The sequence below is a fragment of the Buteo buteo genome, chromosome 12 (assembly GCF_964188355.1).
Source record: "Buteo buteo chromosome 12, bButBut1.hap1.1, whole genome shotgun sequence".
Classification (NCBI taxonomy): domain Eukaryota; kingdom Metazoa; phylum Chordata; class Aves; order Accipitriformes; family Accipitridae; genus Buteo; species Buteo buteo.
In genome coordinates this window covers 1,844,683-1,860,128 of record NC_134182.1, presented here as the reverse complement: position 1 = coordinate 1,860,128, position 15,446 = coordinate 1,844,683, and the positions used below count along the sequence as shown (strand labels likewise).

Sequence of the window (15,446 nt, the reverse complement as noted above, 5' to 3'; positions counted from 1 at the left end):
TACAAGCCCTGATGCCCCCCCCATCACCTCCTGCCGCAGAGCAGCAGACCTGGCCTGTCACATTCTGGCTTTTAAAGATCCCCAAAAGTGAGGAATTTTACCAGGATTGCAAAAAAAAAACCAACCCATTGAGTGTATCAGGGGTGACCCCCCCGAGAGCCATCCGGTAGGAAGAGCCCCAGAGCAGCAGGTACAGCGAAGTGAGTGCAATCCATCGTTTTTTCAGGTTTGGTGGTTTTTTGTTTTTTTTTTGCTTTTGCAACAACGATTTCCTTTATTGTCAGCTCTTGCGCAAAACAGAGCGGATACCCAGGCGTTAACGCAGGAGCAGTAACAAAGCCCTTCCCCAAAACCAGCACAACGCAAGGAGAGCAGCCGGCATCCCGGGCAGGGGGGCTCTGATGGGGCTCCCAAAGTCACCCAAGAGTAAATTCGATGTCCCCAGAGTCGGAGGACATGGTGTCCTTCCAGGACACATCACCGAGCTGGCTGTTTTAGAAAGAAAGAGAGGAGCTGATCTTGTTAAGCAAAGCTGAAAAAAACCCACATCTTTTAGGGGAAAAGACATTTAGCTTAATTTTCGATACCTGGAGTGGTACGGCTGGGATTTTTTTCTTCCCTCCTTGGTGGAAAGGGAAGGACATCCCGAGGAGAAACCCAAGCCTTGCCCACCAGCACGCAGGGCTGAGGACCGGCCAGCCCCTGCTCTCCCAGGAGCTGGTGGGATTTCACAACGTGGGCTTTGCCGAGGGTTATCATCTCCTTTCCTCCAGGTAAGCCACGCTGTCGGCTTCTAACTTGTCAGCCTGTGACTGGGCAGGTACGATCGACAGGCAGGCGCCCGGGTGCTGCAGGCAGGCACTTTATTGATAAAGATCAAGCAATCACCCGGCTGGAGTGATTTTTGATGGGAAGGCTGGAGCCTTTGGCTGATTTCAGTCATGGCTGGAGTTACTTTTCAGCCTGGGTTTATCAAGCCGCAGCTTAGACACTAAGTTTGCCTTTGCTGGAGCAGCTAAATTACATTTACACCACCTGCTGCTCAAGCTCAGGCCTGAATTACCAGTCCCCATCTCCCATCCCCATCTTCTCCCCAGTGTAACGGACAAAAAAACGGCTTTTGGGAAACCCTTGCCTGCACGTGGAGTTGAAAAGGTTTCTAGTAGCTCTGCTCTTGCGGCAGCCAAGGTGCAGTACCTGGGCTGCGGTCCTGCTGAGCTTGCGTGTCTCTGAGCTGTGTCCAGCCGAACCCCCTTCACCTTTTTCTTCTCTTCATGCGGTCCTGTTATAGAAGCATTCCTCGTGTTGTCTCTCCCTGGTCGCCTTGCCTTTTCAGAAGGTCTGGGTGATTTGGGAGAAACCTTAACTGAAAGGACTTGAAACAGTCAGAAGAGGAAACATCTTCCCGTGCTTTTTCATCCCCTCCGACCGCAGAAGGACAACCAGCCTAGGGAGGTGGTGAAGTTTGGCCCACTAACTCCACGATGTGGACAAGCCTGAAGCGTTATAGCTGCGAAGGTCAGGAGTTACTGCCAGCCCTGGAGCGCAGGAGTACTGTTCCAGAGAGGCCAGTATAACACCTCAGGACTTACTGCGAGGGTCCTAAAAGCAGCCAAAGCCTCTTAGATCAGCTGAAGCTGTGGGATCGCACCTAGCCAAGGCCCGAAGTGCCACCTCAGACCTCCCGTCCCTCAGAGTCCTGGGACTAAGGCATTTTGTACCCAAGTCCCCGACCCGAGGGCTTTCACGCTGTGGGAGGTGCCCTCCTACCTTCCAGGGCTGACATCCTTCCCCCGTTGCAGGGACTCCTGCTCCATTTTCTAACCAAGGAAGGACATCCCAGGCAGAAGTCCACCACGGTGTCACGTGGGCTGGATATCTCTTCAAAGATGCCTGAAGTCTGGAGGCATTAGTTATCAGCTGGATCTCGGCTGGGAGTTCCCTTTGTTTGTCAGGCAGCACCACTCCCGCTGTGTCACTCTGGTTTCTTTATCTCAACCTGGACTTTGGACGGAGACCAGTACTGCAGACACCTCGGCGAGGAGGAGCTGTTGATGAGGACGATTACCCACTTGGGCAGGCTCAGAGTTGACCGAAACACAGGCTAAAAAGCACCAGCAGAAACCAGGCCGGTTCGCTTTTCTCCAAATCAGAAAGCTTCGCTCCGGTGGATCTCTTTACATCAGAAAACCTTGTGCTCCCAACCCTGTGACCCGTGCGGGTGCCAAGTTAGAGCAAGTGGTCAATGCCCGCCTTTTAATTAAAGGTTTTAACCATGCAGCGTGGCCAGAGAGGGCACATGCTGAGTTAGGTAATGGACCATTATGTCCCTGGCCCCGCAGATAAACCAGCGCACCGCTTTGCCGAGAGGCTGCGGGGACAGTACAGCCTTCTGTCCCTGCACAGCTGGCAAGAGCTCGCAGAGGAAGGGGCAGCCTGTAACTGCCTGGGCTTCATCGGGCTGGCCGGAGAAAGCTCCCTCAGTTCTTACAGGGAAAGCAGCACAAAATAACCCACACGCGCTGGGCTTCTCTTGCTCAGACTGCAAATATATTTCCCAGGAAGCTCCCCAACCCACGGAAATTTGGGTCCGAAGCCTAAAAGGTAGAGAGCAGGTACTGTTAGGGAGCTAGAGCCTGCAGCAGGCTGGCTCTAGCTTTCCCCCCAACTCCCTCTGCCTCCACCAGCTCCTCCTTCCAGCCTATTTCTCCCCCCCCCGATCCTTTCTCCCCCACGAACAGCACAGGGCAGTAGCTGCGGAAGGCGCTTACGCAGGGCTCCGGCGTTCTCAGCCAGCAGCACCGGCTCTGCTGCAGGAGGGCTAATCCGGAGGCTGGAGAGGAATCAGTCACTGACCCAGGGGAGGGAAACCCCATTTATTTAGGCTATTTGAATTTGGCACGCACAGAACATATCACAGTAACGCACTGGAGGCTAAGGGTTTTGTTTTTTTTTTTTTCTTTTTCTCTACAGACATACAGGAAAACTCTATGCAACTCCCATGTACACATTACACAAAGGAAACAGCTTTAATCAACCACTGGTGAAACATGGAAGCTTTTAAGATCTCTGTAGCTGGCACAGGAATGTTCTCTACCCCCCATACAAAAGGCATTTCAGGTCAAACTTTCTAGTAGGTGATATTTCCATGCATTTCTACAGAATTAAAGAAGCTAACAGACAAAAAGCCCAGATCAAGCCATATTAGTCAGGCTGATTGGTTCTACTAAGTTAAATCAATAGTAATTATGGACAAATGGACCAAGTGACCAAAGACTGGGGCTGAAAACCACCACTTTTTAAGATGTGGTTGTTTCTCATTGTACTACCCATAACTGGAGAGCTCCAATATAAGAATCTGCATTTGTAAAAGCCTCAGAAGCATCCGATCCGCTAGCACGTGTGTATTAGAGAAACTAAGGTAGTTCTAAATTAAACTATATCAACAGAAAAGCAATTTTTATAGAATCACTCAGGCTGGAAGAGACCTCAAGACACTTCATAACAAGAAAATTGAACCTACAGAACAAGTGAACCTTTAAATATTATTACTGCACCGTGAGTTTACAAGAGAGTGGATTAGGACTATTTCTCCAGAAAAGTGTGTCTATTTTATCTCTATTTAACTTCAGAATTAGCCTTATTAGTACTGCTCTGCAACTGCAAGCACTAAGAATTTAACCCCGTTTTGGTGCCAACAGGCTGCTTTAGCCTAACTTTAACTACAGGTTTTAAGTTTTGCATTAAACAGTTACAGGGGAAAAGATTTTGAGTTTGGCAATTTGGCCAGTAGCCTCAAAAAGACTGACTGAATTTTGCTTGTTACAATTTAGAAAAGTAAGAACAGGAACCAGATTGTTCTCACCTCCCCCCCCTTTCATCCCATGATACACTGCTGCATTGGACCAAAATTTTTGGAGACCTTTAGTGTTAATCCATTGGGGACAGTATTGGGCTGGACAACCAATGCAAATATTAATACACCAAGATAAATCCTTAGATTCGATTTATTTAGGGTCATTTGTACATACGAGCTACATCTCCAAAATCTACTTTATTCTACAAGACAGCTTCCCTACAGTTAGTGAAACCCTTGCCTAGAATGGTTGCTTTACATAACTGATATATTAAAACATGGAATGCTTGTAGAGTTGTGGCACTGTATGACATCTACACGGGACTTCCTTCAAAAGCTACGACTAGGGAGCCTCCTAGCTTCTCAGCAATGCAAGCTCGGTTGAGGTCCTCTGGCCCATTTGCTTGGCATTCATGCTTTATGCCTAAAAGAAGAGGCAAAACACTCAATAATGCAGTATTTCAACATGCTAGTAATCAAAGAAACATACTTGGTAGTAACATTAGAAGAGGCAATCCGGTCAGTCAAGCAGGTAAGTCCTGCTTTAGCTTAGGAATTTGGATGGTTTTCCCCTGATGTGTCAGAGGAGACACCTGGCTACACGCCAAATATCAACATAGAAATATCAGGGAGAAAGTTTTCACTAGATCAGTGCTCAGACTGTTAGCCTTTTCATTGCAGGCTATCTTACAAGCAAATCTCTCGTTTCTAGTGCTACCCTGGATGTGGCAGATGAGGGAGCTACATGCAAGCACACTAAGATGGCTGACTCAGCTCCCCCTCTGGAGAGGTGGGTGAAAGAATCAGAGTGAGAACCTGAGATGTAGAGACCAGAAAGACTTCGCTGGTCTAAGGAATCAACAGTGGTTTCTTTTTTTTGAGGGCGGGGGAGCCTGTCTTATGCGGAGAAAAGCAGAATTTTTTCAGGATTTCTTTTTTTCAACTTTGACATGTGCAGCACAGAACAGTCTCCCTGCATAGTTCCAATCCACTGGAGAGTTGTCCTGTGAAGGCTGGCACTGCTGCACAATGATCCTGTCAGTCTTGCATGCTGCAAGATTTTGGCCCAGCGAGGCATGAGGAACTGAAGGGGGGCGGCGGGGGGGGGAGGCAGTGCTATCTGGCTACGAGCCATCGTAATGACCGACTTAGCATGAAATTTCTGAATGCTGCAGCAAGGTGTTTACTCCTTGGTTAATGGTGCCCGACAGGCTGAACAGTACTCCGCTTCTCCACTTGGAGATGCAATGCCTTTTAAAATGAGTAATCACAACTGCATCTCTAAACCAAGTGAATTAATTACTATTATTACACCACAGTAAGCTTATGAGATTGTGTATTTCAACAGACACAGGGCTGAAAGTCCTCTGCCACAGGAGCAGCTCTGCACAAAATCCAGCTCCGTGTTATGAATCTAATGGTTTCTAGCCTGTATTGTGCAGATGTGCTGCTCTGTACAGTACAGCTATGGTGTCAGATCGCAAAGCCTGCTCTTGTCCTGAGCACAGTTCTAGTGCCTCTAAAATTCAAAGTCAGACAGTGTAAGTTTTAGCCAGAGCTCATTTTAGCTCTGTCACAGGGCATTTCACCTGTGAAGTTCTCATGTCTCACTGGTATCTCAAAAAAAAACCACCCCAAACCAAACCAATTAGCCAAAGGTTAAGCCTTGCTGCGTAAGCATCTTAGGGACATGGCACAGCTAGGAGCGTTAGCTGTATTACGTACCTTGAAACTTCTTTTTGATTGCATCCTTGGAGCTTGCGTAGATCATCTTACTTTTGAGAGGTGCTTGTTCTGGTGCCCTAATGGGACACACCAAAAAGAGTGCAATTAGTGACATTTATTATCCAGCACAGACAGAAGCAGTATCCTACCGATTACGAACAAGTGAAATGTCTCATGGCTCAGACGACAGGCATCAGGCTGTCTGGCTCACTTTAAGCCTGCCATCTTGCCAGCCTGGGCAACACAAACACTCGGAGACCTCACCCACAGCACTTGGACTGCATATTAGGAATGAGTGAGTTGGGAAGACAGCTTACCACAAGAAAAACATCAGCTCTTCTTTTTTGGATTCCTTGGTCTCAAAGCTTGCATCATACAAGGCATAACGGCAATCCTTCTCGGGAAGCATCTGCACAAAGTGCTTGAAAGGGTCGGTAACTGTCACACCGACATCTCCCACCAGAATCTCTTTGCCTTCTTCCACAATAATGCACTTTTTGTCTGGACTGAGGCAGAAGATGACAGCCTTCTTCCTCTTCTTAATTTCCTCGGGCGTAGAGCACTTCCGCACTTTCATGTCGTAGAAGATACGGCATACCTCATCGGCAACTTGTACTCCAGATGCCTGCAAAGACAAGAGCAAAGACCCTTAGGGCTACCGCCGCAAATTTTCACAACTACATTACTGCACTGCCTGAAACGTGAGGCTAGAAGACAACCACTACTGGCAATAGTCACCAGCGGCCTGAGAGTCTTGTCAGAAAAGGCTGCAGGCCCTCTTTTTCCAGGCCAAATAAAGAATCTGGAGTCTTGATGCTGCCCACAGCCAGCTGCCAAACCAAAACTATTCTGAAGAAGGCGCAATCCTTCTTATATTAGAAAACTGTTTTGAGGTAGTTTTACATGTATGTCCACCCCTTGTCCTCCGAGATTCAGTTGCGGCAGATCCTTTGGCATTACAGCAGCTTAATTTTGTTACCCATTTCAGGCTGGCTAGACAATCAAGTCCACGAGGATCTTCTGTTCAAAGTTTCCTAGCCATTTCTACCATGCTTGCTAGCAGCTTTAGGACCAGACGTAAAACATGGCCAAATTCCATGCTTGTCACATGGATTTGGTTTAGAGATCAAGAGACATGTAGTGGGGTACTGGGACTGTAGTGGTACAGTTTTTAGCTGAACAAGCCAACTTTCAGAAGTTGCTCTGAATGCAGCGTTTTAAAGGGAGAACTCGCAAGTCTAACAGTTAAAGTATCTACCTCCCAGCAGCTCCTCCATCACTTTTTAAAGCAAGCTGCCTGCCTCATCAACTTTTTTTTTTGTTTTCCCCTTTAAGTCTGATGGGAAATTCTAGTTACTTAGTGGTATCGCCCTGCACTAGCTGTAATAGGAGGTGCAGATGCAGCATTACCAATCTAATGTTAAAGGCAGCTGCACAGAATAAAGAGGACAAGACCTAGCAAGAATGACAAGAGGCTGAACTGCATTTTCAGTCTGCTGCTTTTTTGGGAATGAGACAAAAAAAAAAAAAAAAAAAAGAGGTGGCAAGGTAGAAGCATTTGTATCTGACTTTTGTTCTCAGAGTGCAGCAAAGTTGGAGAGCTTAAAAGCAGCAGTGCAATAGCGAATATTGCAAATATGGGAAGACATACTGGCCAGCAGACACTGCCGGAAGGACATCATGGCCAGAGCAGTGAAGACCAAATTGAAGCCTGTCCAACACTCATCTATCTGTTCAAAATGCTGCATGCAGTGTAAACAGCGAGATTCCTTTCTAATGCTGCTTCTCCCCCTGTTGGTTTTTGGCCTTCCAAATTCAAATGACATATCCTCAGATATGGCAATTCATATCTCAGAAGGAAAACTGCCCTCCTCCCTCTGTGTAAACTGCCACACATCACTGTTATAAGCACAGTCAGCAGTACTAACAGTCAGGTAAACCATGAGGTGAGATATACCAACTGAGAAAGACTAAAGGTTGTTCTTCATTTTGTTTTTCCTTAAGCTCAGCCCCAAAACATGTGCTTGACGGATTCATTTTGTGGGGGACACTGTACCTTGTCAGAGTGGCAGTGTTCTAGAGAAACAGCAGAGTTCAGCTGCAAAACCTGGGGTATCAGTGGTGAAGGAGAACTGCTTAGTGCTAGCTTTCAAACAGGCTGTCCTTGAGATGGTTATTCATTGAACAACTACTTAACGTGTATTTTTTTTAAAGCCCTGACCAACGCCTACCACGCAGGACCTCAGATGAGCCCAGACTCTCCTTTTTCTACCAACATCTCTCCTTCTGTAACTTCTAGCAGCTGGCATAGCTTTGCTAACCCAGTGAAGAAAGGTGGCACAGCTGGCAGAATCTATTACCATGGAGTCTGGCACCTAGATCTCCCAAGTGCTGGTCATGCAAAACCAGGGCAATCTCATACAGCAGTGAATCCGAGACAGAAGCTTTTCTCTAGCGTGAAGAACAATGCTCTTTAGGGGTTTACTCAAATACAAGGGGACCTCCCTCAAGATTTGCAATGCATGGCTTATCTATTAGGGGTAATCTACCCAGAATCCCTTGCACCCACTTTGGGATAGAAGAACAGGGAGTAAGTCACTGTGCCTCAGCTGCCTGGCAGGCAGCCACCCTTCTGCATATCACCAATAAGGCAAGGAAAGTAAGTGGAGAAAGCCTATTCCAGGATAAATTCGAGCAAAAGTGCAAACATCGACTCAAACTGACTCATTCCTATGTCACCTCCTCCATATGGAGAGGCTGCACTTTGTCAGAGTGTGATGGAGAACTAATGAGGAATAAAGGTCTTTCTCCTCCCATCCCTGCGGTTGGTGTAGGCAAGAACTCTCTGGGAAGACTCTAAATAATACAAGGTCGCCCTAATAAAGCAAACAGTACAGCGACTAGAACTATTGCATCATTCACTAAGGACAAATCCACAGTGAACTCATGACAATTGTTTTTTCCCCTGAGGTTTGTCTTCTAACTAATGGCACTTCAGTAGCTGACAACAGGTGTTAAGACTCAGGTTTTAGTCACAAAAACCTCAAGATTCTAAGTAGAAAATCCTCAGAAAGCCTGAACTAACATGGGAATGAGTCTACTAATAGCATAAAAGTGGTTCATGTCACCTAGCTCAGCCTTTGTCAATTCTCAATCACCCACACCCACCAATTCCTGTTGGCAAGAAGTTAACTTTGAAAGAAGAGGTTAATGCTCAGCAGAGAGCCATAAGCAAGCAGCAGCAACAGAGCTGCAGGTTAATGCAAACTGTGCAGTTAAAGAGCATATGCTTGTGCTACTGCACCGCCAGAAACATGTCTCCAAGTCGGGAGACAAGTTGTTTCCTTATAAAGAAACTGAGCACTGCTGGCAAGTCAGTTCAGATTCCACAAATGTTGAGAGTATTTAGTCTGGAAACTCAAAATTCACTGTTAAACTGCAGCTGATAACTGGCACTGATCAGAAGCTGAAGAGACAATAGTAAGAACTGGATTTTCTAGCTTTCCAAACCAAAAGGCTGTTAGTAGCTGGTGCTACTTCTCAACCCCTGGATTCATCACACAGGCTGACATTAGCAGCCACTATATTGCTAGGCACAACACAGATTTGTTCCATCTGAGAAAACCCTATAGCTGTGTCACAGTATGGGCTGAAATGAACCCATAAACTCCCGGTGCAACTAACTGCTTCCAAAGAGAGGATCTACTTCTGTAACTGTAGGACTCCCTCTTCAACCCTGGGCTTGTACCAGCCACAACTGGCTTCACAAACATACTTAAAAAATAATAAAAAAACCCCCAAACCCAAGGCAGCTTTTGTTGTAAGGTGGTTGCAACCATTCTGTGTAGGGCAGCAACAGCATGACTGTTAAGAGCACACTCCTAAATACATGTCCTCAATTGACATTTTAACTGTGTCTCTTCTGATTTGTCCAGAAGCATAGCTGGTGAGAAGCCTCCACCCCATCAGTAATGACAGAATAAACGTTTATTTGTTAGTCTGGATTTTCTCTCTTTGGCCCAAAACCGCTCTGCTCAGAGGATTCAATACAGCACACTCATTATTATTTTGTGCATTCTGGCTTGAACGCTGCAGGGCTACAACAGCTAGCCTGGTTCTGTTCCTTTTTCAGTATGAAAGCAGTTATCCAACTCTGGACCGGTACACAGGTGGCTGGCTGTTCATTGAGCAGTGCATGTTGCAGGTACTTGTGGGATACACGACCATCAGCTGGTGACATTTTGTTGCAGGGGACAGATCAACGCTGTAACACAGGCAATGCCAACTTAAAACCATTCTCGGGACTCAGCTACAGAGGAAAGACTACATTCAAGTAGCCAGCCTGTTTCTATAGGTGTCGAGAACCTTAACTGTGGGGCCTGTTAACCTCACTGAAACAAGGCAGCAGCCAGGAGGCAAGCCACCTAATCATCAGATAGAAAAATGACAAATGACACCAGTACAGCATACTCAGGGAGACGTTCAGGCGAGAATGGACAGAGTAAGTTTCTCTGAGGGAATCAGCAAAAATGAGTTCTCCCCCAGTACCTCCATGCAACTATTGCAAAGGCGGCATGTCTTGTGGGCAGCATTGCCTCATACATTATTCTGGGGCACTTATACCAGTATCCCCATTGTATTTTCATATAGACTGCTGTAGGCACATGAGGTAATGGTTGCATTAAATGCCTTGTCAGCATGCGCTGCAGTAACACAGCAGCTCTTATTCCCTACACAAAGCCATCGTTCCTGCCTTAAGTGCAAAGCACTGCAGAAGTCTTGTGAGAGCAGAATGCCGTCCCTACACAGGGCAGTCCAAAGAGAGAGCCTTCTGTCTAGCAGGCTTCCAACTGCAAGAGCTGTCCCCAGCTGCCTCCACTAATAGCTTCCAACATTTTGCCTCCATCGCCAAGTACTCTACAACTGAAATTTAATCTAAATGGGGGAAGACTAAAGAATAATCCAGAGCTTTCTCAAGAAAATCCCCATATACAGAAAGCCATTTCAGGAGCGACACACATGCCAGACGCCTGGTAAACTGGATTTGTAGCAAGCATGCACTGAAATGCAACTCTGACACAATGAAATTTGCCTTCTCTTTTGTTAGGAAGAGCTGTGAACTCCAGCATTTTCCTCAATTATTTAAAGTATTTTACCTAAGAAAAGTCTTTGTTCCCTCCTCAACTGTAAGACAGCCAAGACAACTTTAACTAACGACTTAGTTTGCCTCAAGACAAGTTTGAAGGACAAAATTTGTTTTTATGTATTGACAATTTTACAGCGTGGGTTTTCTTCCCCGTGATCAGAACCTAAGAACCCTCCATAGTGGTGCCTGTGCATGTGTTACCTACAGAGACATTTCAAGAACCAGTTCTCGACCTGTTTAGTTTGGGAATCATGCACACACATTGTATACACCAGTGTGGACTATCCACAGCTACTCAAGTGGAAACTTTTGCTCCTTGGAAAACCGTCATCGATTTTTCCAGAATTTGACACCAAGAACTTACTGAAGTATGCCTTGTTTAATTGCAAAGGCAGATTTGAGAACACTGTGCTCCCATGTTTGCTAGTCACACTACTGCCACACATCTGGTTCTCAGTTTCTTCAGCTAGCACCTTGTTTCCCCTATGCTTGGCATACCATTGCTCCTATCTACCTTCAAAATCCCCTACCACTGCCAGAACTGCCTGTGTAATTATGTGGCATTTCCATCTGACTCAGTAATGTGTCATAGTACATCTCTGCGACAAATATTTTTTCAATTAAACCTATTACCACCCAACTCTTCTGGGACAGCAGCCTTCACGAAGCTGTCCCTTACATTGCCACACAATACCCTGGGACACCATCAGCACGGAGACCTTCAAGGGAAAACTAAGCCAAGTTGGTTGGGAGAGCACCTAGCAGCAAGGGAGGGTCACACAGCCTGGCTGCAGCTAACAGACTGCGAGAAGATTTTACCAAATCAGGCCTCTGAAAAGATACCAGCTACGGCCGACAAGCGGACTGAAAATGTAGGTGGTTAAAAATATAAGGATCTTAAATACTGCTTTGCTTTTAATCTGTTATTCGAGCACTCAAAAACCCCTATCTGATATGACCATCCACACTTTACTGAGAAGGAAAGAAGGCAATGCATGGAGTGACTAGTTTAACTTCGCTCCAAAGACCAGCACCAGTGTGGGAACACCAGTGACTTCCCAAGTCCCAATAGGCCCATGTCCTCTGCTACTACCTACAGCCGGACAGACAGACACCTCCATTTGCACCAGGCAGCCCACGCATGTGAAAGTCCAAAGCTTCAGTTCAGATCTGAAGCATGATAGGAAACATAACTAACTGCCTTTTTACTGCTGTTGTGCAAGAGGCCATTATTTGCAAACCATAAACCAGCAAGAAGTACATAGTTATTTGCATATCACTTGTAGGCAGATCTTACCAGGTAGACTCAAGTTTTTTATTTTGCATTAGTTGGTCTCTTTTTGGGGGAGAAGGCATGGGGGAAGGAATCAAAACTCTATTCAGCTTTTTTTTTCCTGCTACCAATAAGAAAGGTTATCGACTAGACAAGGAGAGATGAGTAAGAAAGCAATTACTGGGGGGGGGGGGGGGGGAGAAGGAAAAAAGTATCCCCTGAATTCCTGGAGGTCATTTCCTCAGCTTTCAGCCAAAGAGGAAATCATCACCTTGTCCAAGCTACCATGAATTTCACTCCTGATATAATTATCAAGGTAGGTATAACAAGCAATACCCACAAAAGGCAATCCCAGCAATGCTGCTGAAAAACAGGAACTGTGGTAGCCAGTAGCAGGACAGAAGTTTTGAGCAGTACCCGTTCCTGTGTTGAAACACATGTTTTTAAGGTAATGTGGGTGTAAGCTGGTATGCAGCAGAAATCTTACAGGAAAGCAAAGCCTCTTAGAAACACATCCAGCACAGAAATCAGCTATTGTGAGCCCAAGTGTCTGTAAGAATTTTCTTGTGGCTCTCCAGGCGCCTATGGCAACCTAAAGCTTAAACTTCACCCTTAAAAACAGGCTTTGAAGGCCTGCTCTGGACATCCCAGATACTTGTTACTGAAGTATCCGTCCTGGAGATCGCTGTGAATGCTGAACAGTCAGGCAAGCGAAAGGCTCTGAACAGCTTTACATGCAAGTTCTGGCTGTCCGCAGGCTCTCCCACATGAGATCGCTTAGGTCAGCCCTTGCTCCCAGCAGGAGCCTCTTGATAGCGATATTCTGACAAGACAAGTAGGAACATGCCAGACACCCACACTACCAATTGTCATGAGGCTGTCATCTAGTATATGAGGCATATGTACCTTGTAATTACACAGATTTGGAAATAGTATTGACTAACAACCAAGAAAAATAATTTGCACGGTCCTCCAAAGACCATGGACTCATTTAATCCAGTAGCAAAGAAACTGAACCTTGTGGCAAGACACAAAAGCAGAAAATCCAATGCTCTTTTGATACCAAATGATGCCCTCCTGCTGGCATTACTGTGCTTTGCCAGAAGGCCTACACTCTTTGCCCAAAGGCAAGCTGATTTGCAGCAACTGGAAAGCATCTTAAAAAAGCCAACCCAGACCCTGTTCCAAAAAGGAGATCATTATGAGAAATACTAGTTTTGACTGACTGGGGAATTCTCTGGTTCTGAAGCAAGGTGAAGCCTGACACACTGAGTAGTCATTCTAAACTAGGTTTGCGTACTGCAGAGGTGGTAGCTAGCTTGTTCAGACAAGCCTATTTTAAACAAGAGCTGCAAGTCTCGTCAGACTTTTAGCAGCTTCATCTGCAACTCCCATTAGCTCTGCTCCATGCTGCAGACCAGCCATAGATGCTTCAACTCGGGTGTTATAGGAAGCAGGGAGATTAGTAGCACATCCTGTCTGCCAGGTCTATACAGGCTAAAAGTTTATTTACTGGATATACCACATGCTTAAGAAACTAATGGTAAACACCATGGGGAGGCCTCAAGATGTAACCCCTCTACTAACGGCAAATAACCTAGGCAAGTGCATCAAAACACACAAGCGTTTGTTGCTGGACAAGTGCTTGTGCATGACTCAAGCAAAAACGGGACAGCAGTTAAAACTGTGTGAGCTAGTAATTCAAGTGAATTTGTCAGTTGCAGTAGCCCGAGTTAAACGGGGATGCAAACTTTTAGTGTAGGCAAACCAATTGAAAACGAACCACCATGAAGCATGACAGCCGTTTGGTCTATTCCGCCCCATTTGTGAAAGGAGTCCCCTGGCGCTTTTCTGAAAGCCAGAGAAAACGGGCAAATCGGTGTGTTATGGTGAATACTTTTCCGTATTCCCTCCCTTTCCAGCATTAGACCTTCCCTGTGCGGAGAAGCAACACAAAAATCTCCCAAGCCCTTGCGGCAAGCACCTTCAAAATTCAAGCTTCTTCGAGCAGTCGCTGCAAAAACGTGTTTGTTACGAATACCGTCTTCCTTCCGCGGGTTTTGCTCCAACCCCCCCCCATCCCCCATCCCATCCCCCCCTCCCTTTTGTCTGCTCCCAGGACTGCTGACTCCAGCCGGGCCTGATGCAAGGCCGGCCCGGTCCCCGGCGACTGCGCACCGGGGATGGTTGGAACTGGGGCCCCCGGGCTGGCGGTAGGACGGGTTCCCCCCCCCCCATCACCCTCGACCGAAGAGCCGTCGCCTTTTTTTCTAGGCCAGGCCCGAAAACCCCTCAGTTTTGGGGAAGATGGCTCCCGCCCTGGGCCGCTCGTCGGGGGCGGATGCGGCTGAGGCCGCGTTTCCTCCCGAGCGGGGCAGCCCCCCGTGAAGGGGGGGGGTGTGTGGGGGGGTTCCCACTCCCCACGCAGCCCCTCGGGTGGGGTGGGGGGATGCCGCCCCTCCCCCCCCCCGGCCGCGCCCTGCGGCACGGGGAGGGGCCGCTGCCCCCCCCGGCTCTTCCCGCCTCGCTCTCCTCACCGCTTCCCCCCCCCAGGGGCGAAATGGACGCGCCTGCCCCTAGCGCCTGTGTGCGGCGCGGAACGTACCATCGCCTCCCGGGGGGGGGAGGACGAAGGAGAGGACAGTTCCATCGCCTCAAGGGGGGGGGGAGTAACCTTCCGCCGCCTCATGGCGGGATGGGGGCGGGGGGGGGGGGCAAAAAGGGAGGAGAACGGATCCGCCGCCTCAAGTTCAAAGGCGAGCGGAAAGGACCGAGGGGAGGGAAGGAGAAGGAAAAGAGGGGCGCGATGCCGCCGGGCACAGCGGCGGCGCAGGCCGGGATGCGGCCGGCGGGCGGGCGGTACCTCCCGCCCCCCATCCCCCCCTTTCCCCGGGGATGAAGGCGGGGGAGGAGGAAGAAGAGGCAGAGGGGGGAGGGGAAGCGTAACGGCCCGCTCCCCCCCGGGGCAGCTCCCGGCTCCCTACCATGGCGTCGGCGGGGCACGGCGGGTGGCGGAACGCGGTGCGGGAGCAGCGGCTTCTCCCCTCGGATGCTGGGCGCGGCGCGGGCTCCGGCAGCAGGAAGGGAAGCGGCGAGGGCGCGAGCCGGGCGGAAACGCTGCCGACGTCACGGTCCGCCGTGCCCGGAGGAGGAAGCGGTTGCTATGGTGGGAGCCCTGCGTGGCAACGCCCCGGACCCCCGGCTCCAGTGCGCATGCGCGTCCCCGCCCTACGGGTGTGTGTGGGGGGGGGAACCCATGCACCCCGCAGTTTTTCTCCCCCCCCCCCCCCCACCCCACCCCGGCTTGGGTGGGCTGCCCAATCACAGGGGGAGCCCCCGGCTGATGGACGGCGGTCGGCCAATGGCAGCATCCCTTCTGCTAGGTGGGGCGGGATTACCTGCCCCAAGGTGTGCCGCGGGGGGTGAGGGTAGGGGAGGCGCTGAGG

General features: G+C 48.6%; 1 protein-coding gene across 1 annotated transcript; it reads right to left on the bottom strand.

Annotated features, from left to right (window-relative positions):
- Positions 1 to 2,856: 2,856 nt before the first annotated feature.
- Positions 2,857 to 15,142, bottom strand: DSTN (destrin, actin depolymerizing factor). The gene is made up of 4 exons (XM_075042399.1): positions 14,985 to 15,142; positions 5,899 to 6,206; positions 5,582 to 5,658; positions 2,857 to 4,280 (listed from the first exon to the last, which is right to left on the bottom strand). The coding sequence occupies exons 1-4, from the start codon at positions 14,985 to 14,987 to the stop codon at positions 4,171 to 4,173; spliced, it is 498 nt and encodes a 165-aa protein (XP_074898500.1). The 5' UTR covers positions 14,988 to 15,142; the 3' UTR covers positions 2,857 to 4,170.
- Positions 15,143 to 15,446: the final 304 nt, after the last annotated feature.

Bases quoted from the DNA above. Each gene is read 5' to 3' on its own strand.
- DSTN (XM_075042399.1), bottom strand. The intron at 5,659-5,898 runs GTAAGCTGTCTT...GTGTCCCATTAG, and splicing joins GAGCTGATGTTTTTCTTGTG to GGCACCAGAACAAGCACCTC. The intron at 4,281-5,581 runs GTACGTAATACA...CTCTTCTTTTAG, and splicing joins AATCAAAAAGAAGTTTCAAG to GCATAAAGCATGAATGCCAA.